A 24,294-nucleotide genomic window follows, 5' to 3' on the forward strand; every position below is an offset into this window, starting at 1 on the left:
AAAATGTTTAATTCCTGTGATTTCATTTATATAGCTGTCAAGTAACTCTAATGAAAGTACAATAAATGCGGTAGAATAAAGGATAAAACATTTTCCTCTGTGGTGTAGCGGATAAATTTACATGCTGTGCAGAGCTGAAGTGTACGTATGGTGTAAATCAGCTTGCTTTGCCTGGAGGTCGCTCCTTTAGAATGACAGGAGGCCAGGGGCCAGTTTAAATGATAAAAAAGTAGAATTTATGAGATTAAATGAATAAAACTGACAAGCTGATAGCGCAATCAGTAGGGGCATCTGAAGTTTTGTTAAGTTTAAAAGCCTTCATGCAACACCCCGCAACGGTGGAGACCACTCAATCAATTTTATACAGTGAATTTTAAAATAGTCGACGGGTCAGCCGGCGCCCTGCGGTGGCGAGTAAGCCTATCGCTGGTCTAAATCATGTAGTTGTCCCCTTTCTGCTTCAGTCTGCGCACAGCATATAACATCGGAGGATTTAACAGAGTTTCTATTCATGAATTTCACCCAAAGACTCATCATTAAGCCACCTGATAAGATTTGTTGTTCACCAGACCAGAACCCTTCATTAAGGGTATTAACCTGACTGAAACGGGTTTCTGATGGCAGAATAGGCATTTAATTTGAAACTTGTACCAAAACAACAACCTGCTTTGATATGACAGCAGCTAGAAAAACCTTCCTCGGAGGTCAAATAGTCACATGGTTTATGATCCACTGGTCACCACACTGGTCAAAGATGGGATAATGTTCAGCACTAATGAAACGCTGTCTGTGCATCGATTGTCAACATGTTATTGCTTCTACATAGGGTGAAATGGAATTCACATAGTGAATGAGCAAATTCATCTCGATAAATAAATAAATAAATAAATAAATATGCTCTTTTAGCCTGATACAAACATAAATTTTAGATTTAGAAATGGATTTGTTTCCCTTTCTTTTTTCTTTTTTTAAACATATAATTCCCTTTTGTAAATACTGCACAGGATATTTGTGGGTCTTAAACTGCTCATGTGAAAGCCTTTTTTTTCTCCCTTTTTTCAATTTACAATTTGACAGAGAGAGTGAGAACATTTTAAGTGACTTCAAAAACAGTTCACAAAATGACACCGATAATTTCACAAGAAGATAAATTGTGTTATCTACATCAGCGGGTATCCATGCTCATTTTTTTTCTTATGCTAGAATAACACAGACTTTTTTTTTTTTTTTTAAAAAGGAACACCATCACTAATATAAAACAATCCAAAAAAAACCAATTAGATTTATAAATACAAAAAAAGTCTAAGCAAACTCTTCTTATGACCCACTATTTTTAAAAAAAGATGTAAACCAAAACATTTGCAAGAAAAAAAGAAAAGAAGAAGAAGCTTTCACGTACAAAACAACACAAGATCAGATCACTTCATTAGTGTGGGGAGAAAAATCCAAACTTTAGACTTACTGTTACTTTCAGCAATGCAATAAATGCATGAACACTGATGACCTGAATACATTTCAAGATACACTGGGCCTCATTAACACTAAAACTAAGAGAAGCTCTTTAGTAAGACACAGAGATCACATGAGTATTAACTGTGATTGTTACTGGATAACAGTGAATAAAAAAACCCCAAATACAATATTTTACTATTTATCCATGCTTCCTCAGACTTGGCTCACTCACAGCAAAGTTTCCTTAATTAACATTTAGTGGAGGTTTCGCTACCTTTGCCCGCGCTTTTCTTCACTTCGGAGTAGATGATCGTAAGCACTTTGTGGCAGCTGTGCTGTGATATGCAGCTGCTTCACAGAGAAAATTCATAAACACTATACATAGCAGATCTTTGCCTGCTTAGATATGGTGAAGGCTGTTAAACCTTCCTTCCTGTGGAGAAAATCACTTGTGTTTTGCGGGGACTTTATAAACGCTTGGCTGTCCTTGAATGTAAACTTATATGATGGGTTAAAAATCAGAGTGAAGAGAGCTCTCTCCAGGTAAATAAACTGTCCACCCACTCCATGTATACTGTCTTACAGGGTGCTTGGAAAGATATTGTTCCACTTCAGCAGGTCCATAAAGAGGCCAGCCAGCAGTTTGTGTGATCAATTATATAAGAAAATACAATGAGTGAATGATCGCTGGTGTGTGGGACACTCTATCTCCCCCCTTTCCTCTCTCTGGGCAATAGAATGGGCACCAGTGAGGGAGCTAAAGAGAGCAGGGTCCAGAAGAGCTGTGGCTGTCCTTCCATCTCAGCATGTCAGTATCTAATCGAACACACACAGAGACAAAGGGAGGGCCGTTGGTTGAAAGGTGGCTGGATGTTTCCCAGATGCCGGCACGCAGTCAGAGGCCCGGAGGACAGCGTTCCTTCTAGAGCAGAGAGCTGGGGCTTTCTGGAGGCGGTGGGGGTGTGTGCGTGGGGCTGTGACGCATGGGTAGTATGTCATAGTGGCTAGGGATGTGGCTGCTGCGGGGAAGGTCGTAGGGGCTCTGGGAGAATCCGGTGGCCATTCCATTGGGCCCCTGCAGGACGCTCACTGTCGGCTCTGTCACAGTTTGGGGAAGGAGGAAGGGAAAAAAAGTGGGAGAGATACATAAGAAGGTAAAGTGTCAGGCACAGGCTGAGGGAAAAAAAGAGACCAGAGAGGTACATGCAACAGAGACCACATATATTTTCTTTTATCAAGGCGTACAAATTCTGTACAGGATCACAGTATGGGACATGACCAGAGAGGCCATAAGCTGCAGGACCCTGCTGAGCTCCACACACAACACTCCAACAACGCACTCACCAACATCATAGACATTCCTGCTTGCACTGCCCAGGAGGGTGGCAGTGCCTCCAAAGGGCACTTCACGGTGGGAGGGGGATTTCATCTCCACATAGCTGCTCTCTGTGTGCTTGCAAGCCAGCCCTGGTGGGTCTCTAATGGTAGCATAAGGATTCTCACTATTGAGGGAGCAGGAGCTGTTGCTGCACATGGAGCTCTTGATGTAATCTGCAGCTGCCGCAAGACAAGGACATATTTAGTAACAACAGAGATGAAGTGCCTGCCACTGACTTTTAACAATGGCGTACATACTGAACTCTGATATTAAAGGACTAAAATTTAAGCTGGTATCAGAGCGTGACCAGAAGAATGGAAGCGAAACTCGTTGCCATTCTCAAGAAGCTGAACTTCTTTTGTCTCGGACAGGTGACTAATGGTGGTACGTAGTAATCAGAGTACAAAGGGGAGAGAGTGGAGGACTCGTCTCATCCATAACAGTCTCATCATACTGATAAGAGGGCTCATTAGAGACCGCAGCAAAGCTGCTTCAGACCACTCTCCACACCCTTGGGTTTCTCACATTCACCACCGATTGAACAGTGTGGAAGACAAAATGACGTATCAGGCACGGAGCCATAGAGAGCAATTACTGTTGGAATAAAACCTCAGCCCACCATGATCTTGTCCAAAGTGCAGTGAGTTTTCACATAAATTACAGAGACTATATGGATGTGGGATTTTGGGTCAGAGAAATAGCTGTCTCAGAGGGGAACACGACCCAAATGGGAAAATGGATATATGGGCTGTTAAGCATAAAAGGATTTTGTAATTTAGCTGCTAGTGAAGCTGAACAGGATTCCATATGCAGAATAGGTCTTCACAGACACGCATGCAGCACACAGCAAACTGTCCCTGCTATTCATTTCTTACCTTTCCTGGAGCCTCTTTGTGTCTGTGCCTCACCCTGTTGAACATCTGTAAACATGTCAAAACAACAAAGTCAGACATCACATTAAATTCCCAGAACGTGTGAAGGTTGACAGGCGACGTCTCATTATAGTGAAATATTATTATTTTTTTATTTTTTGAAAGGATAGGAAGAAAATGATGGTGATAAGTTACTGCCAACAACAAAATACCACAAAAAAGAAAAAGCCAAGTACTGTGACTACAACAGTTCATAGCTCAGTAAATAAAAACCACTTTTTGACTTCCCAATATAATTGATGTGCTTTGTACGTATAAACTAAATGGGGGCTCCGACTTTTAAAGTCAAGCATGACAAAGAATTAATTATAGATATTAGGTTTTTGAATGGACATCCAGCCTATTGTGATTCCCCGAGCGCTGAACACTGTCCTTTTTGTCAAAGCTGCTGGCATCTCACAGATATGCACAAGGTGTCCTCTGGTGTCTGTGCATGACCCACTTGGTTATAACGAGACTAAGACTGCTTTCTCGCTCCAAACTTGTCACATACAGTATTGAATCTAGTAAAGGACTGTGCACACTTTTCTAAAGTTAAGCAAGCCTAAGCCTAACCAGGGAGTGGATGCAAAATTGAATTCAGTGATAGAAAATAAAGCAAAACAAAGTCCAAAAGACAAACGCTCCCAAAGGGGACATGGACTGCAATCACTTCCTACTGAGGATTTTATCAGTCTTTAAAAAGGGGCCCAGTTATCTCTTGGCATCTTATATTGCAGCACTTCACGGCAACAAAGCAAAAAGGACACCTTGTGCGTATCTCTAGGACACCAGTGGCATCTGACAGAACAGCAGCAGTTGACGCCTCAGGGTCAGAATGCATTGCAACAGTGTTCAGCGCGCCTAAAGTAGGACATAAGCAGTAAAGAAAATAATAATATTAATAATACAGTATTTTTACAACAGCTCACACTGTCATTCATTATCTGTGCACCACACCTTATTCTCCACTTACAAATGGTTACCTGACAATTACCATTAATACAAAAAAAAATGACTTTGATGTGCTTACATCAAACTACCCTTTAGTTTGTTATAAACCATTTATGAAATGCTAATATGCTCCTTTTAAATGCCACACTTAATTTTCTATCGTTCACAGCCTATGTGAGTGTAGTGTTTGACCCAATGTAAGCCTTCATAGAAAAATGTGCCACCAGGGGAAGTGAAAGAGGACTAATGAGCTCATAGTGACCCCTATTCATCTTCGCACCACTGCTTTCGCTGCATATCTTATCAAAATCAGAGCAAAGGTTATGTCTAACAAGAGACCCCTGGTTCATCTTCATTCACAGCAGGTTAGCGCCAATAAAGGGTGTGTGAGAACGACACGTGTGTCTTTTGCCCTTGAATTGCTGGCTCTGTAAAGTCCAAATTCCAGATCTACGAACTGCGATGTAATAAGGGAGAGAAGAAAACTGACCCAGGTCATTGAGGTTGCAGTAGGCCCTCCATTCAGACCCATTTCTGCTCTTCAGCGTGTTTGACTGTGAAAAGAAAAAGACAATGTAGTGTTGATTTTGTACTGCAGCATGTAATTTAGAAATTTTGTGTGAAGACATGGAGGGAGTTCATACTTTGAGGGTCAGAGTGCCGTCCAAGTTGCTGGAAATGGTTGAGACCACATTACACTGAGCCACGGTGTGGTAGCTAGGGTTGGAGAAGCACTGGCCACTGCTACTGCTGCTGTTCTGGCTCTGACTGATCTCAGGAGCACTGGTTCTCATCGCGACAGTACTGCCACACTCTGAGGATTTACACACAGAAAGGTTCAAAAGCAAAATGATACCTTTTTACATTTTTTCCCATTTTAGTGATATTGCATGGGGTGTAATATCCCATCACTTACATATATTGTAAGTGATGGAAAAATGCACATGCAAGACTCTTACCAGACAGAGAGTAGTCAGTGTTGGTAATGTGCATGGCCTGTGAGTACGATACACTTGGCTGGATCTCATGGCCCTTGTCCCTCTGCCTCTGTCTGTACCACACAAACAGACTAAGCATGGCCATGATGATGAGGAGGAGAAAGATGATGCCCATGACAGCCCCTGCCGACTGGCGCTCGGAGCCTCGTGCTGGACTGATCTTTGTGTATGGGTTCAGCTCTTCCATCATCAGAGCTGCTACAGAGAAAGCAGAAAAAGTGGGTCGTTTAAACAATGCGTACACATCTGTGTTTGAGCGATAATACCCCGTAAAGCCTCAGCCATCTCAATCACCTCTCACCTTGATCGCAGCGGATGCCTTTATAGCCAGGGCTACAGTAGCATGTTCCAGTCACATAGTCACAGGTAGCATTGTTCAGGCACTCGCATAGCTGCTGGCAACCATATCCAAATGTACCAGCGGGACACTCTGCATGACAGAGAGGCACATTATTACACCCATCAAAATTAAAGCACTTACAGAGTGGGAGCCAAACTGTTTATAGAACACACACTCATCTACTGGGTAATTTTGCTCAGAGCTAAAATGTGTTGTGCCTACTCAACTCTGCTCACAGCTCGTCCCAATGAAGCCGGTTCGGCAAGCACACTGGCCAGATATGTGGTCGCAGTCTGCACCGTTTTGGCAGCGGCAGACTTCGGAGCAGTCCCTGCCGTAGAACCCTGAAGGACAGCCTGGGACAGAGATGTATAAAATGTTGGGGTGGGAGGAGTGGTGAAAACAAAGAGAAGGGAAGACAACATAGAGAGTCAAGGTCAAATCGCAAAGGAACGAGGAAATCAATATCACTCAATGTCTCTGCTGCATACTCAATAAGAGACAATGTGAATGAATTGAAATGAAACATTTCCTGCTTCTGCAGAAAATGCTGTTATGCTGTCAACATAACCTAGAGGTGGAAATAAAGAAGAAGACAACTGCAAATAGTAAGAATCTATATGAGAGAAGAGAGGGGAAAACAAATGTAATTTTCATGCACAATAGCAGGAGCTCCACACTGCAAACAATACTGAATAAACCCCTCGAGGTGATGGATAATGGAAATTCAAATTAGTGGACTGATATTGATGATCTGCTCTATCCCTGGGTAAATGACTGGGATGTATTACAACCATTAATGAAATGACCATTAGTTCTGTTCTGCTATTGCTCTCTCTCGCTTTAAAAAAATAAAAAATAAAAAATAGATAAAAACATCCAGTTTCCTTGTAATCAGAAAAAAAGCATTGTTTCTCACTTGTCATCTGCTGCAGTTCTATTAGACTGCCAGTAGATGACACTGTGTGTCTACTAACTGGATGGGAGAAACTCACGCTGTGTGCAGTAGAGACCGGTCCAGCCGGGGCTGCACCTGCACTCTCCATCATAGGCACTGCACTGGGCTCCATTGTGACAGTTACACGAGTTGAGACAATCAGGGCCCCAGTGCCCAGAGGGACAGGCTGCAGACGCCAGAGACACAGTCAAACTCATGGTCACGCACTCTCCCTTACATACACTACGTCCTAGACATGCATACATGAATCACATAACACATATGTTTGAGGAAAAGTCCAGACATTCTCCACGCTTTCATACAATATGTTAAAATGATACATTTGGAAGAAAATCCAGTTTTGTCATTACCCTCCACAAGCCCACAAGTTGTAGTGTTGGAAATTGCTGTCAGGTGAATATGTATGGATTATCACCCGTGTGATCGTTAGTTGTTGTTTTTTTTTAGTTTAATAGTTAATGCAATTAAAAAAAACACACACACACACATCAATTTCCCATGCCATGGCAGCTCAAAGTTCTGCTAATGATCTTTGGCCTACAGTTCTGTAAATCAAAGAGCATAATGTATTACAACAATCATTTAAGCAAGCTGTGTGTTTTACATCAGCTGGTGCTGAGGTTAGTTCTCTCTGTGCGCCGGGTCATGAAGATGATTAATGTGTATGAAGGTAAGGGTGAGAGAGAAATTAGGAGTGGAGACAGACAATGAGAGTGGGAAAAGTGGACAAATGAGCAAATTACAGAGTGGATGAAGGAAGGAAGGAAGCCATACCCTGAGAGCAGTCCTCTCCTATCCAGCCAGGAAAACACTGGCAGGAGCCATCAATGGGGTTGCAGGTGCCGTTGTTGGTGCAGAGGCAGATCTCGGCACAAGCTCTCCCATACCTGCCACTTGGACAGACTGCAGAACAGAAAGAAACAACACACCACTTTACGAATAAACAAAAAAACTGCTCTGCCTCTTTTAAGATTAGAAAAACCCATTAACATTATGACACTAAACTTAGGCACATTACTGTGAACACATTTATGAAAACACACTGATTTTTTGAAAAGGTTGTGTAAACATGTTCCTCTAATGGATGATATCCTTTTATTTGAGTGGACACGAAATGATCTGCTTAAACAAAAGGAGGAGTCAGTCACTGCCTCCTGTGGCACAACTGCCCCATTTCCACTGCTTAGAGTGGAATGAGTGATGTGCCAAAGAATTAAAATAGACCATGTACACAGACCACTGTATACATTTTTAATGAAATTAATATTTCAATGCATCCAGGCACTCTTCAATAAGAAATATTATTTCCAGTGAAACCTCGTTTGTGTTTCCTTGTTGGACCATGGGACAAATTAAACCAAGGTGTATCTCAGTATCAGGATCAGGGAGCTGCAGTGCCAGCAGATGCAATAAACGTCTCACATAAAAGAATAGCCACCGTTAGGAATATCTGATAAGGTGGCAGGCTGTGAAAGAGATGGGTCTGACTCATTATCATGGGGGGTGATTTTAATGATTATATTTCAACTGGTTTTTCCCTCTTCTTGAGAGCTCTTTCAACCTCTTTCAAGCAGGTTGTCATTAAGCCATGAGGTTGGCTCCCCCATACTGTTGCTTCGGGGGATTCAAGCCTCAGCTCACTGGGAGAGCTTCATTAGGCTGGGACTTTGTGTGCTGGACAGAGGACAAGTGAGGACACAATGGGGCTCAACAAGAGGATAATGTGCATGATGATGGCCACCTCTGTCCCTCGTCGCCTAACGCCCGCTCACCAGTAATTATGGTTCAGACAAATTAGGACTCGTTCTCGCTTTTACTTTTCCCTCTTCCTTCAGCTAAGCTATTAAACTTTTATTTGTAAGACATTGCTTAAAGCCATGAAAGAGAATTCAAAAATTCCTCATCGCCTATCTGTAATTTATTTAAAAAAAGAGGTAAATTATTAGAGGAAAAAAATCTACAGCGCATTTGTGTGAAGGTATCTCTTCTCAGAACGGCGGAGAACATTTTTAATGTGGAACCACTGACACGACAAATACAATACCTTGTCACACAAATGAACTGAAATCAGCACGCTGTTCAATGGATGGACAGTGTGGAGACAAAAACTACTGTGACACACACATAGTATACATTCATTCTCTTTCTCAGTTTCCTACTAAATGTTCTCTTTGACCAGACATATAGCTAAACGTCTTGCAAAAAACAAAACCCTCTTTGTAAAACATTTATCAAGATGTCATGACGCTACAAGAAGTAGTTGCTGAGAAATGTCGCTTATAAGGAATAAAAAGTGCCAAACCAAGTTGTTTTCATATAACATCCTCAGTAACGCCACAAAAGAAAAGTTGACTTGAAAACAAGTTTAACAATAGAAACAGGTGTGTTTGTGCATTTCTTTGTCTGTATATTAATGAAAGCAATTTACATACAGCTCCTTTTGCAGAATTAGGCAAGGGGACAGCAAAATTTACTTAAAATATTCTTTGTCTAAAAATGTGGCTCTTAGCAATTTTCCATCCTCTGTTGAAGGTTGTTTTTTTTGTTTACTTTTGTTTTTAGCTTAGGTTGCATCGATAATAGTCATATTTTAAAGTTTCAAGGCTAAGATGCTAGTGCGAGAGGCAGCAGGTCATCTTATTAGGACCAGTGTGCAAAGAGAGGACTTAAACAAAATGTACAGGAACAACATGATCAGTATTATTCCCTTACAGATTTCTGTATTTTATACAAAGGCATTTTCAAAAATAACCAACAAAAAAAGAAAAAAAAAACACTCAAACTTCACAGTGAATGAATTTCACTGTACGTGAAAGAGCAGGATAAAGGTCAAAAGGACATAGAAGACTACTTGCCTTGGTTGCACAGCGAGCCGGTAAAGCCAGACAGGCACTCACAGTGGCCCGTGACATGATGGCATGGCCCGGTGCTGTGCACACACTGTGGACACGACTGGCTGCAGCGGTGCCCGTAGAACCCCGGAGAGCAGACTGGAGGCAGCAGAGTGTGGCAAGAGACGACAGAGAATCAGTCACCAGCGTTGGATGAAACAAGAGGTATATAGTAATGAAACAAAGCATGACAAGAGTGATCAAGGGAGTGCAGAAAAATCAAGGCTGCGAGAAGTAAAGCAGAAAAGACAAGGAGCGACAGCAAAGGCAGGGGAAAAGTATAAAAGTCAGTCTCCATTGTAATCACTGCCATTTTATCTGCAGCCAGAGACAGAATAGTAAACGAGTTAAGAGCATAGTGAGTCTGTTTTACGTCAAGTCATGAGAGCAGCCTGATGATCTATATATGTGAGGAGACACACAGCTGTGTTAATAATGCAAATTTCATTGAAAGAATGTGAACTGAGAGATATATAAACGGTGGTGCAGAAGTTATTATATAACACTTTATGCAAAGATTGTGCAACCATTATAAAAAGCTGCAATTTATATTAAAAACATATTTTCATTCCAGCGCTACACATTCTAAGAGCGCCTTAGGAATACTTACACTATTTTCACAGCCAGTGATTCGGAGAAAACTGTCAGGGGACAGCTGGGTATTTCTAAAATAGAAACCTTTTAGAAACTGACAAAACAACCTCAGTTGTAGCTTGACAAACTTGCAATGTTAAGTTTACCCAGTGGATTTTATTTTAAGCACCAGGTTTGGTGCATTTTTATCATCCTCTGGAGAAGCATGCAATTAGTTAACAATATTTCAGTAAGGGAAAAAGTGCAAAACTGCAGTTACGAGGTTTCTAGCTGACGAGAAAATTATCTGTGTAAATATTGAGTTTGGAGGAGTAACCATTTCCCCTCTCTGTCTCTCACACACACGGCGTGTTTAAGTCTCTCCACTCAAATTGATGTTTACAGGTTTGAGACAGTGAATTCACTCCCAATCAGTGAGTTCATCACTTGAGAGCACCTTCAGACAGACCCCATTCGGAAACCAGCGCTGGCACTCCCAGTGAGCATACCCTCTGATGAGCCTCAGGCGAGGACTGTGAGTCTCCCACTGTGAGGTGGTTGTTGAGGACTGTGCCAGAAAGGGGTGAGAAGTGTGTCAGTGTGTGTGTATGTTTATGTGTCTGGGGGAATGCCATTGGGGCAAAGACACTGTGATTACATGATAGCTGTGATGAAGGGTTTACACTCAAGCAGTTATGTCCAACAACAATTCTTCAAAGATCAAACAAGGTCAGTGCTGTGATGGAGTTTGCAAGTATGATGGTCTCAGTGAAACAGATTTATTTCCTAAGGGTTTAGATAAAAAGAAGTTGCTTCGAGAAAGAGGCTCACTTCTTTTGCAGGACGTCCCTCTGTATCCAGGTGCACACACACATGTGCCGTCCTCGGGAGAGCACGATCCTCCGTTCTGACAGGAGCAGCTGACTGAACAGTTGGGTCCCCAGAAGCCTTGTGGGCACACATTATCACAGTGGATTCCTGCAGGCATGTTACCAAATCTTCAGTGAATGCATATTAAGAAGGCAAAAGACTGGTAAGCTGATAAATTCTAAACAGAGTGCCATCTGTAAAAACACATCATTAAGGGGCAGCATTCACAATGCTTGATCATTGCACATCTTTTCAGGGTTATTAAACTAACATGAATCATTGACTTATTTTAGTTTTGAATAAAGAAGCTGCAGTTTGGAGGGTGTTTTTTTTCAGCCCATCTTTCACACTCTGCTTCTCCTCTCCAAATGTATTTTATTTTTGATCTGACTGGAGCTCCTTGCCAGTGCACTGTGTTGATTAACAGGGTTGGGTCTCAAGAGAGGCCAAGCTTGTCTCCCATTCTCTTTCAGCAGAGCAAGGGTAGTGCATGGAGCTGAAGGGAAGTACTCAGACCACAGTCTGCAAGTGTCACAGTGTCTTTTTTTTTCTGTGGCTTCAACCAAATGCAAAACACTGCATCCATACAGGGCTCTCACTGTGAATGCATTAGCATGCCCATCAGAGCGCCATGTTTTCCTTCAGAAAAAAAAATTCACGCGTGCCGTTCTACATGTATACAGCCGGGTATAGAAAGTGTGGCATAGCCCTGCAATTGCACATGCACACGGTCGGTGTCACACAGTCGCACAAATGCATGCAAACTCTGCAACCTTTCAAGCTTCAGCCCTCAGTTCGAAGCCTCATTTGAAATTTCCTTTGAGCGAGAATATCTGAGAATGGTGTGGCAATTAAAGCGGCATTAGTGCAGTACCTTTGAATTAAACCTGGACTAAACTCTGGGGACTAATGTTATACGGTAACCATGGCACCTTAAGGCTATATAGGATAGGAAATGTTAAGTCTGATGAGTGGGGGGCTAGATGGGTGTGGGGGGTACAGTCGCAGTGATTAAGTCAGAAGCTGTGCCATGGACATCAAAAGGAGGGCAAGGCTTGTGCAAGTGTGTTTGAGGTTCTGCTAGGGCAGGCAGGAAAAAAAAAGAAAAACAGTGGCTGGCTTTACTGTCAGAAAATGAATGCGGACAGAGCATCACATTTTTCAGTCTAATGGTGACAAACAGAGGGGCTTTGGGTGCCTAGTGAGGGAGAAGAAGAAAGAGTGAAAGAAGCCAGAACTGAAGTCTCTTCAAAGGAGGCTTTTCGCTGAGAAGTGCCAGAGGTCCTACTATCCAATTTGTACAGTGAGCACAGCGAAGCAAACCTCTCTCTCCCTTTTTAACTCTCTCTCTCCTAGTGCATGTAAACACACATCACATTACCTGCTTCGTGTCATGGATCAGAATCTCTACAGAAATAAAAGGCAAAGGTCTATTTAACATGGTCTAGCACGATGCCCTCTGCATCAAGTGTCTAGTCAGAGAACTTTTTTAAATCTTTGTTGGCTGATGTCAGGCTCACGACAGTTCAGTAACAATTCTGTGGGTCATAGTCGGCCTAGCCACTTAAGCGCGCACACTCCTAAAGTCAAGCTTCTTGACAATTTAGGCAAGCCTCACAATAGAGCCAACACCAAGTTGACAGCAAAGTAGAATGCAATACCAACCCTGGCACACTCAGTGATATGACAGTGTTTACAAAAATAGCTGTAAACAGACATTTCACTCCATCCCTGACTCAGTCCTGTGACGAATCCCACATAGCCCTCTCTCTAGGTGCTCCTTCCTTCAGAGAGACCGCTGTCAAGCCGCTGCAATTTAAGTATGTATGTGTGTGTTTGTCCGACCCACTGGGCTGCACGCTGCCCCCAGCTCTGCACCCTGGTGACTCAATTAAGGCTGACAGATGGTCCCGACCTGTGCGGGATTCAGAGCATGAGAGGCCCGTTTTGCCGGCTCCATTCTTGCAGATAATAAAACCCACATTGTTTCCCAGAATAAATGCCCGAAGCTCGGGAGGCTGAATGGAGTGGGATGCTGAGAGCTCACAGGCTTGACCTTTCCTGCTGAATCTTTTTCCCTCTCCGACTGCACCTCTCTGCCCAAGCTCAGAGACCAGGTCCTTTGCTAGCCCCCTGTATTTGACATTCAGATGCGACGCTTCATTTTTGAGCATAATGACTCTCACCCTTGCTGTGACATTCATACTTTCCAACCTCCAAGCTTTTTCCCTGTAAGCAAATGGTTTAAATGACAAGAAACAGAGAGCGAACATATGGACGTGCAAACCCCCCAAAAAACGAAAAACTATTGCATCCAGAGGGGATCAGATTCCAGTGGAGAGCTTGTGATAGCAAAGAACGATTGATACTCTGGTGAATAAACGCGGCAGCTGGTTTAATCAAATTTCCCAATAAAATGCAAACTCTAATAAACAGAACCAAAAATAACAATATCACAAGACATATCTAAAAATCTTGAGAGCAATGTGGGCCAATTATTTGATTCAGTTTGCAAATATTTAGCTGATGATTCAGTTCAGTCCTTGTGTGTAGCCGGCATCATATAATATAAGCATGATTGCATAGCAGCTTCCAGCGTGCCAGCCAAGAGAATTAATTTAGAGCTCAATTCTCAACATCTCTCATTCGGCTATGCCACCGGCGCAGTGGCAAAACAAATTGAACATTTAATTAACAAAACACTGTGTAGACATTCTGTAAACATACTGTACTGCACAAGCCATGAATGCTGCAGCATATTTTCCTGTTATGGTAAATCAGTGTGTCTGACTGGCATCTAATGTCTTTGATTTTCAGCTAATGAAGATAACTACTAAAGACGGGCCGCTTCTGCTCCTAAAGACAGACTACTGTGATTTTGTTGTGAAAAAAGGAGTACAAACCTGTCCAGCCAGGGTAGCAGCGACAATAACCGCTCACTGGGTCACAGCCATCGGCGTGGCTGCAGTCGCAGCGCTCACGGCACTCCAACCCATACGTACCCTCCTGACAACGACGATAATAATAAGAAAACTTGCTCTAACTCTTCTAAAATACAGCACAATGGTGCAAAAGATTTAGCTGGGTCTTCACATCAATCTCTCAGTTAAAAAGAAAGAAAGACAGACTTACAGGGCAGGGCTCGTCACAGTGCTCTCCTCTCCAACCAGGAGAACATGTGCAAGTGCCATCTATAGGATCGCATGCAGCTCTGTTGCTACATAAGCATGTCTGATTACAGCCCAGACCCCAGGCACCACTGGAACAGAGGATGGAGCAGTCCACACCCTGCCAACCTCGAGTAACAGAGAGAGAAAAATCAAACTATAAACATTTATACAAGAAAAGCGACATGAAGGCTTTATATTAAAATTACCAGACAACTGAACAGTCTAAATCAGGGATGTCAGCTCATTTTATATCATTGGGCTCATACAGTCCACTTTGATCTTGAGTGGGCTGGACGAGTGAAACACTCCTTTCTATGAGTGCAAAGAAGTTTAACTACCCACTTGATCCATGAGATATCTTAATAATAGAAAAAGAAGTGCAATGTCAACTGTGCATCTCAGTTTTTCTGCACACCAAAGGAATTCTGCTCTGTCATCACGACTCTTTCAGCATAAATTGCAAGAAATGTGTAAAACTTCAGAAAAAGTTCTGCAAGGTCATTCACAGAAAATGTTGTATTTTATAATTACTGTGGACCCATTGTAATAAACTGTCATTTTTATAATAAATAAATGGTAAATGGCCTGTATTTATATAGCGCTTTACTAGTCCCTAAGGACCCCAAAGCGCTTTACATATCCAGTCATCCACCCATTCACACACACATTCGCACACTGGTGGTGGCAAGCTACATTGTAACCACAGCCACCCTGGGGCGCACTGACAGAGGCGAGGCTGCCGGACACTGGCGCCACCGGGCCCTCTGACCACCACCAGTAGGCAACAGGTGAAGTGTCTTGCCCAAGGACACAACGACCGAGACTGTCGGAGCCGGGGCTCGAACCGGCAACCTTCCGATTACAAGGCGAACTCCCAACTCTTGAGCCACGATCGCCCCATAATAGTGAAAGGAACAAAAAAACTGGAAGCTTACTCAAAATTAATTGTTTATCTATAACTTTGTTGTAACATCAGTGATCATGAGGAAGGTCTTCATCTGAAGAAAAGATGGAAAACTTAAGAAACAGCTGTTTAAATCCTGAAAATTAGGTCCTCCATCACATTTTTAAAATCATTCCAGTAGGCTGGGCCGATTTTTGCCCTCAGGCCTTATGTTTGACACCTTTGGTGTAAATAATGGTGAGCTACAATGGTTTTTGCCCTTGTGCTTGAACCCTAAAGATTAATTTAAATAAATGTGATATGATTCAGCTGCAAAGAGAAAACACACCTCTAAGAATGGCAATGTATGAATGAGCACAATAACTATGGATGGACTTGTATAAATTTATTCAGTCCTACTGACTTTGGAGAGTTCTTAAGTTTCTCTTCAGTGCGTCCAGTACAATGGGTAAAAGATTAAAAAAAAAAGTGGTATATTGATAGCATCTGGACTTTGGTAACCTCTTCAGTTGTTTTATTGTGTTCAAATATAATAAAGTTTTTACTTCCAGAGAAATATATCTATATGTCCTGGATATATTGCCCCCAAAACATTGAATAGACTCAACTGTTGGCAGTCAAAATTTACGATTCCTCTATTAACCCACGAGTTAACATCTGTGTGCATGAGTGAAATCTCTCAGGAATAATTGATCTGGGTGGTACTATTGACTGTGTATACTGTGTATTTGGTGCACACTTATTATTTTTATCTTTTATCTGGTGGAAAACAATACAATCTGAGAAAGGAAAATGTTTTTATAGGCAATGAGAGGTTAGAAGGTAAGAAGGATTTGATATCAGTGAGACATTTATGCAGTGCTGTGTAAAAAATCTTGAGCCACCCCTCATTTCTTTATAGTTTGCTTCCAAGGAGCCAGACTTTCTTGTAATTTTTAAAGTGGCCTGCAGCAATAGTTCTCCAGGCTTTCTGAAGGTCCTTGAAAGTTCTTCTTTTAACTTTGGCTACTTTTTCAGTCATTTTTCAGTGTAGTCTTTGCTGTCTTTCACAGAAATATATCGCTTGGCACCTTGTTATTAGCAGTCTGTCACAAAACCAATAATTTGTGCCTATTTCTTTAGTTGAATCAATGAAAAATGCCAAAGATAACACCGTTTGATGGCCATAACATAATATTTTTGCACCAGCAAGGTGATTCCCAAAGTGCTATTGGCCAAAAACGTGGCATATCTTGGCATTGTGTGCAGTGTGTCCTTAAACACTCCGAGGAAACTGGACAAGTGGAGGACAAAAGAAAAAGTGGCAGATCTGAGTTTAAAAAAGAAAAAGTTGGACTTAAAATCAGTTGCAACAGCTTTTTATTAAGGAATGAATCCAGATTTGAAGGTTTTAGTTTAGATTGTTGAGGAGGAGTTTAGGACAGAGGTACGATAGTGACCATCTACAGCCACGTGTAAAGCATAGTGGAGGCTCCGCCATGATTTGGAGTTTGAGGTCAGTGGTATTGTGACTCTTGTCAAAATGTATCGCATTGTCAACAGAAAATAGCGTCATACATTGATCCATCATGTAAAACCATCTGGAAATTGTCTGATTGACAGTGGCTTCATTTAACAGCATGACAATGATTCTACACACACAATTGCATACTATCAGTCATAGATTGGCCTCCCCACACCATGCTCGTTATTATTAAGTGCTCTTCAAGAAGCCTGGAGAACTATTCCTGAAACCTACATGAAGAAATGACAAAAAAAGCTTGCCTAAGAGAGTTCATGCTCTGCTGAAGAATAAAGGCGGTCATACCAAATTTCATTAGAATTGTACGAACAGTTTTTACCTTGCATGTTGCATTCTCATTCATGTTTGCACATTTCAATGAATCACTGCACCTAGTTCACATTTTCCTTGAGAAACACATGGAAATGAGGGGTGGGTCAATGAGGGGTGCATTGTACCATAAAATTTTGTCTTAAGAAATTAAGAATAGCTTATGACATGTATTATTCATTAGACTGGAAACTTGAACAGATTAAAGTTTGTACAGGAAAACAACCCAATGCACAGAATGCAACTGAATTTAGTCCATAAGAATTTATGTGTACAAATGTTCATCCATCTGTTCATCTGCACAGCCAGTACACCTTATCTCATGATATAGAAGACTTGTGCTCAGCCTCATTCTTTACCTTCCTTGCAGAAGCAGGAGCCATCAACAGGAGAGCAGGATGCATGATTATGGCAAGAGCAGGTGGACAGGCAACTACGTCCAAACAGACCAGGTGGACACACTGTAGAGCAGTCCTCACTCTGTGGGAGAAATAACGCAAAGTTATGCAGCACACAGCCAACATAGCAATAAATGCTGACACTGGCAGACTGAAAAAGGAATAAAATAGTCTGAAAGGATGTGGACTAAAACACTGGGAAGGTTGACTCTATTTCTCTGTATAGCTTACTAAGCTGTTTACTTAAACAAGTCACATTGTGTCTGTATGGAGACTGAAATTGAATGGATTTAAGAAAGTAACTGAAGTTCAAAGGAAGGACCACACTTGATCAGCTCAAGCTATCTCTTCTTAACTTCCAATTATGCACTCTATATATTCTGACAGCGCCTGTTCTGAGCCATGGTTTGCAACCCCATTTCACCCCATCTCTCAACTTCTCTCTTCATCTCCATCTCCCGTTAGATTTCCTTTTCAGCTGAGACGCAGGCAGGACTCCAAAGTTGGAGAATCCAGACTTTTCACCGCTTTCTCCAATCAAGCAATGACTAACTTTGCACTCTTATCTAATCATCTTCACTCTATTAATGCAATCTTTTGAGTTCTTAATAAACTAAAGTCACATTAAGTTACTGCCCTTGCCTTGTGAAATGACTTGCAGAAGATGTATTTTGCAAGCCTTACTCTATAAGGGTGTTCAAAATCTGACACTGTGGAGCCCACTCAAGCAGTCAAGACAATGTTGGCATGCAAATGGAACTGGCACACTGAAATGAAATAAAAATATGGCTCATAAGCACAACAAGTTGCTGTTTGCAAGCTTCCCATGGACTGGATTACACTACACTGCATTACATTACATTGAAAGGTAAAGAAGAACATCCTGGAGTTTGTCTGAGATCTGATTTATGGATGCTTATTGCGATGGACATTGGAGATGATGAAACCATCATGAATTGTGAGCCAAACTAAATCACAAAAATATGTAAAACATCTGTGTGTTCAAACAGACAAAGAAACTGGATTTTTGAGTTCGAACCACTTCTGTGGCTTCAACTTTACCGGTTTGCTGAGTGAGCCAACTTAGCATGCCAAACGGAATCAACAAAAAATGGCAACTTTTAAGATACTCATAATGTGTCCTTTGGCACCGGTGTCCTTGACACACTGTCAGCAGCAGTCTTGGACACAGAGAGATAATGGTCCTCTTTTAATGAGCAAATAAGTCAGCATCAGGAGATTGAGGCTTGGGTTAAAACATGCACCTTCCCCACATTAACCCTGCCCATAAATGTGATGCCAAGGGGTCCTTTACAAGTTTGCCTGTGATCATTTGGGAGCAAAACCCATCTCATTGTTGCCATTACCCTGTGCGTCACAGCACTGATGGCAAAAAACACATTGTGCTCGTCTGTGAGACATTAGCAGCTTTCCATGGATTTGACAGCATGGGAATGCAATAGGGCTGAATCTTGTGGTGAGAACATTGTATCTACATTTTAGCACGTGGGCCCTCATCAGGCTAGATATTCAGCCAAAGCCACACTAGGCAAAAACAGCGATAAAATCCAAGTAAATGAGTTCCACAGTGAAATGGATGGACAGGATCCCACAGGTATCACTTATAGACCAACTCTCTAACCTCTCACTCTAATATACCATAGAAAAGATTGGCAGCCACATTGGCACAGCCTTTTAGTGTTGTTGCATTAAAATTAAGTATCTGGTAAAGGACATGAAGTACTCCGTCTCTGTCCTCTGCATCCTGCTGTCATTAGAATTTCTCTGCTTTAAAGGCTGAGCACAACCCACCTCCACCGCTCTTGTCCCTCCCTCAGCTAGAGATCACAGCCAGTCTATGGATGCCCACACCCTTTGTTTCAAACCCTGACTTGAGTGACAGGTGACACAATGATTTAGAGTTCCAATTAGAGGCCCAGAGGAGTCCTGAGTGGCTCTTGCTTCGCTCACCAGAGATCTGGGGGACTGCTGGCTGCTCACTGCTCTCATTATCATTTTGAACTCAGTTTAAACATGAGGCAGGAGGAGATGTGCCAGTGGACGCCAGGGGCAGAACACACATCTTAAAACATCTCTCCTCCCCGTACACCACATAAAAGCGCCTGTCTGCGAATGAAATTTTTATCAATCGGTTGCAATAACCTTTGTTCTGCCGCAAACGACAGCTTCAAGACTGCTAACAATAGCAGTTCAGTTACAGTTGTTAAGTGCGGCAAGAAGTTCGACCGGCTGGGGGGTGGGGGGTGGGGGAGGGCTGGACAGAGGGGGACTGGCAGGGAGGTGCAGTCTTTCTTCAGAGCTCAGGCAATTTACTGGTGACTGGACTCATGGATAAAACGTCATACAGCCACAAATGACCATGGATTTTGCTGCCTCCATGACTGCGTTGAATTCCACTTGGTTTCCCCCCTCACAGTGCGGACTCCAGTGGTTGGTCTGTTCTCAAGTGGGGAAAGGCAGCTCTCTCATTAGTCGACTGATTCATATTCCTTCTGAGCTGGGAAGGATAGAAGTCTGGATGTGGAGAATCATTATTAATACACGGGCTGTCAGTCCATTGCATAGGAGCAGCAGGACCTTACATAACTACACAGCCGATAGAAGTAGTAACCAGACCAGACCAGGTCGTCCTTGGCCAAAGCACTAAATTCATACCTATTAGTATCTTAATGTAATTGGAGTGCATTTTTTCCAGAAAGCCACTAGCTGACACAACATTGATCAGGCTGGTACCCTTCGAGACTAGATGCAAATGGCACCACTAATTACCAATCATTCTCACTCCTTAACAGTTCATCTAACTGCTGGGTGAGTGAGTGCAGTTTAAAATTCATGCAGCATGGTTGAAAATGAACCTCTGAACCTTCTGATGAGGAGAGAAATCCCTGAGAGATAGGAAAATTGTTTTCACCACCTACAAAGGCAGACTGGAATCCATTCCTAATGCATTCATATTTCACATAAAGCGGTACCAACAGAATCTGTAGAAAAAAAGAAAAAAAAAGAAAGACACCTTACAGAGTCCACATGCTGCAGATTGCAAGGGACAATGCCTGAATAGGTAACATGTAATCACTTTGTCCCAGTCAAAAAGAGCATGTCCAATTACTAGAGCTAAATCAAGCGTGGAGGTGCTCAGTCTGCTCAGACACTTTGCTTGGTTTGCCCCCCGATGGGACTCCAGAACAAAGATGCAGTGGGGAGGCTTAGTCTTATCAGCTGTCCCCCGGGGAAGTGACTTCGCTTGCAATCATAGCCGCAACACCATCATCAACCACATTTTAAAAGCTCCATGTGATAATAACCATGTGTGATGCATGTCACACAATTACAGGTAGCAGCTACACAGCTCTACCTCTGTAACAAAGTGTTTGCACAGCAGCAGCTTTGTTCAGAGTACAAAAAAACAAACAAAAAAAACTCTCCACACACACTCAAACACACCAATCCTCCATATGAGGTGTGTCTGGTCCCATCTGACTGCCTTCTTTTCTTTCCAGCTCCTGCCCTCTAGGTCTATTTAATGGATCTGGCAGTCCTTCCCAGCAGCCGCCAAAGAGAACAGGTGGAGCAAATTAAGACACAGTCTGCGGCCCTACTCGGTAGCTCAATTCACCACAGTGGCCTGGTGTAAGACACAGGCAATTTCCACCGAAATGTAATGTTGGCAGGAATGTACCCTTGCAGTCGCTGTTGCTCTCTAACTTCAGATTGCAAGACAAGAAATACAATAGGGAAACTGATTGAAGTTACCCAACTAATTTGACAGTTGTAAGAGGGAACAATGTGGCTGCAACAAAAACCGACTAAAACGAAAACATATATAGGTCAAGGATTCAATTTTCTCCCAATTGGTCCAGGAGTACAGATCACTGATGCTACAAGTCAAGACATATCGACTGTATTTGTAAAATACACACGACCCATTATTAATGTCTGCACTGGGAGGTACCAGAGGATTTATTGTGATGCGGTAGAGCACATTTATAATAAGGCGATAATAAAATGTCTCCCCTTGCTCTTGACTGTCTGTGTACAAAAAGCTTCTAAAGTGAAACTGGGACAACTTCCAAAAAAATTATGACCACACTGACACAAACCTTTTACAACAGCCACAAAAAAACATGAAACATAAGTCAAAGCTGCAACCTTCACAACTTAGGCTCATGGCGGAGAGTTTCGCAGCATATGGTATGAGACATGCGAGTACAATTATTGGTTAGTGGAGATAGAGATATTCTTCAGTATATTAAAGATCACGAGGAGCGAGGTTACAAATACAATTAACCCTTGAGCATTTCATGAGAAATTAATGTAACCAATAGCATAATTACAAGTTGACATGGTAATTATAGCTGCGAATAAATTAAAATGGACATGCGAGTGTCAACGTGGTTTAGAACACAAAGTCATGGATGTTCAAGGACTGCTCTTTCTAAGTGTTTTAAATGCCGTTTAAGCTTATGCTTGTTTTTAATGCATTTTGAGTGCTCTTTTCTCTGTTTTTCCACCAACTTCTTTTTTCCTCCTTTTCCTTGAGTACACATTGGCTGTGTTTCGGTTTGCATAGCGTAACTGTGGCCCCACCTTGGCATTTTGGCTCTGGGAAAAGAGATCTAGATCTCATGAGATCAGGTAAAGGTCAAATTTGAAAGAAAATCTTTAATAAAACATTATCCTGAAAGTGGCCACAGATATGAGTACAATAAAATAGCAGTGAATGTACATGATACTCACCATGAACCCAGGGGCACATGTACAGGTACCCGTGACAGGATGACAGTCAGCTCCGTTGGCACAGCTACAAGTCAGCATGCAACCCTCTCCATAGAATCCAGGCGGACAGGACTCATTACAGTAAAGCCCTGTCCATCCCGCAGAGCAGGTGCATTCACCAGAAAGCGGGTGGCAGCTACAATATAATGAGAAAGAAATATGGGACAATGACAGGAAGAAAAAGGGTGAGGTGAAGTTTGAGCTCTAAAAGTATCAACACTTCATTCTTGAGCAGGATCAAAGTGTGAAGTCCGCGCCAAAAGCCATTCATCCATCTACGCGTCTACGTGCTCGTTTCTGATAGATGAGGTGTCCCTTTTCTCCTTCGTTCTGTAATGACTTCTATGGCCGATGCCCAACTCTTGCCGGAATCAGAGCATTAACATTGCATTAACTATGAATGCTGCTGAGAAATTATGAATGAAGTAAAGGTCGCGATTAAAAGCTAACTGGATGACATGGCTAAGAGGTGTCCAGACTTCAGAATGAGTGCTGGCATAGAGTTAAGATGAGACAAAATTGAGTTGCAGAAATCTTTATTCATATGGAGAGTCTTTGCTTCAGGGCTTGGTCAGAGCAAAGCTGTGTGTGGCCTTGCACTGATGTCTCACTTACCTGATGGTGTTGGTGGTGTTACAGGGGCAGTACTTGTCACAAATGAGGCCGTATAGACCTGGGGGACAGAATCTCTCCTGGCAATTAGGCCCTTTAAACCCTGTTTCACATAGACAGGCTCCATTGATATGGTGACACTTGGCTCCATTCTGACACTCGCACTTCTGGTTACATTGCGGTCCATAGGTGCCCACAGGGCAGTCATCCTGACATCTGGAGGAAAATTACAGAGCAATGACGGAGTCTTTTAAATTGCTGCTCTAAAAAATGTCAGGTACATGGGGGAAAAAATGAGTCAAGACTTGTAACATGAAAATCTGATGTTGGAAATGTTAAAGATTCTTTTTGTGCATGTATGATATATATATACAGATATATACAATGTTAATTTCAACAATTGAATAAAATGAATTGAATAAAGAATAATCTGCAAAATCTCAAACTCTGCTTGGTTCCATCTTTTAAAATGTGCTCATTTTTCTGTCCTTTCTCTAGTTCATGTTTTAGGGTTTCAAACACAGACAAATCCCACCTTTCAGCTCTGTGAGTGCAGTTCAGTTAATAAATGATGGTATTTTTCAACAATGTCAATGCTTAATCACTACAGCATTAAAAAGCCTTTACAAATTGCACATGGTCACAAGTACATGAAGGAAATTGAGTCAATTTTATATTTATTATGAGCCATTTTAGTAAAACTGAAACATTTCATTTTGGATACATATTTCATAGACCCTGAACCTTCTAAACTCAAAGGAAAATAAATGCGGGCAAATATTTTACTCTAACCACTCTGTTCACATTTTAAAAGCATAAGATAAATATATAATAGGTTGCTTGTAAAGTTTTATTTGTATTATTATTTTATTGTTTTACGTTGGTACCAGTCACCATCTGATTTTATAGCAGACTACATTTTTGTGTGTCTTCAGAAGGTTAGCTGTTAAATAACCCCCACTCACATCTTGCATCAGCCATTCTTAATAGTTCACATGACAGTGTGAGGCAAGGTCTCACGATGGTTTCACCTGAAACCTCTGCTGATAATGACACTCACCTTTTTCACGCCTTGGCTCGTGTGATGAGGCACATGATCAAGAGCGGGTCAACGACCCTCTTAAGGGAGAACTCCCACTAGGGTTTAAATACCTGGTACTGACCTGGTTGTGTAATGGTGTGGGGGATATTTTCTTGGCACACTTTGGACCGATTAGTACCAACTGAGCATTGTTTAAACAGCCTACCTGAGTTTTG

The 24,294-nt window shown here is 42.0% G+C and overlaps 1 protein-coding gene across 8 annotated transcripts in view; it reads right to left on the minus strand.

Moving 5' to 3' along the window:
- Positions 1-611: 611 nt before the first annotated feature.
- The window catches only part of megf11 (multiple EGF-like-domains 11), an 80,238-nt gene continuing 56,555 nt past the window's right edge, over positions 612-24,294 (minus strand). For 2 of the 8 annotated variants that reach the window (XM_085282255.1, XM_085282253.1), the window contains 17 exons: positions 23,041-23,253; positions 22,387-22,561; positions 17,590-17,710; positions 14,458-14,621; positions 14,229-14,331; positions 11,287-11,433; positions 9,847-9,981; positions 7,766-7,894; positions 7,029-7,157; positions 6,261-6,389; positions 5,995-6,123; positions 5,655-5,888; positions 5,340-5,509; positions 5,186-5,249; positions 3,706-3,750; positions 2,797-3,009; positions 612-2,550 (listed from right to left, as the gene is read on the minus strand). In XM_085282255.1, the coding sequence (XP_085138381.1) occupies positions 2,375-2,550; positions 2,797-3,009; positions 3,706-3,750; positions 5,186-5,249; positions 5,340-5,509; positions 5,655-5,888; positions 5,995-6,123; positions 6,261-6,389; positions 7,029-7,157; positions 7,766-7,894; positions 9,847-9,981; positions 11,287-11,433; positions 14,229-14,331; positions 14,458-14,621; positions 17,590-17,710; positions 22,387-22,561; positions 23,041-23,253 (2,476 nt within the window). In that variant the 3' untranslated portion in view covers positions 612-2,374. Of the gene's footprint in view, positions 2,551-2,796; positions 3,010-3,705; positions 3,751-5,185; positions 5,250-5,339; positions 5,510-5,654; positions 5,892-5,994; positions 6,124-6,260; positions 6,390-7,028; positions 7,158-7,765; positions 7,895-9,846; positions 9,982-11,286; positions 11,434-14,228; positions 14,332-14,457; positions 14,622-17,589; positions 17,711-22,386; positions 22,562-23,040; positions 23,254-24,294 lie in introns of all 8 variants that reach the window. The other 6 variants (XM_085282254.1, XM_085282251.1, XM_085282258.1 and 3 more) reach the window with 4 other exon arrangements.

This window comes from Mchenga conophoros, linkage group LG7 (genome assembly GCF_057382185.1).
Source record: "Mchenga conophoros isolate Kocher_MC1m ecotype Shallow Benthic linkage group LG7, M_conophoros_male_GT1.1, whole genome shotgun sequence".
Classification (NCBI taxonomy): domain Eukaryota; kingdom Metazoa; phylum Chordata; class Actinopteri; order Cichliformes; family Cichlidae; genus Mchenga; species Mchenga conophoros.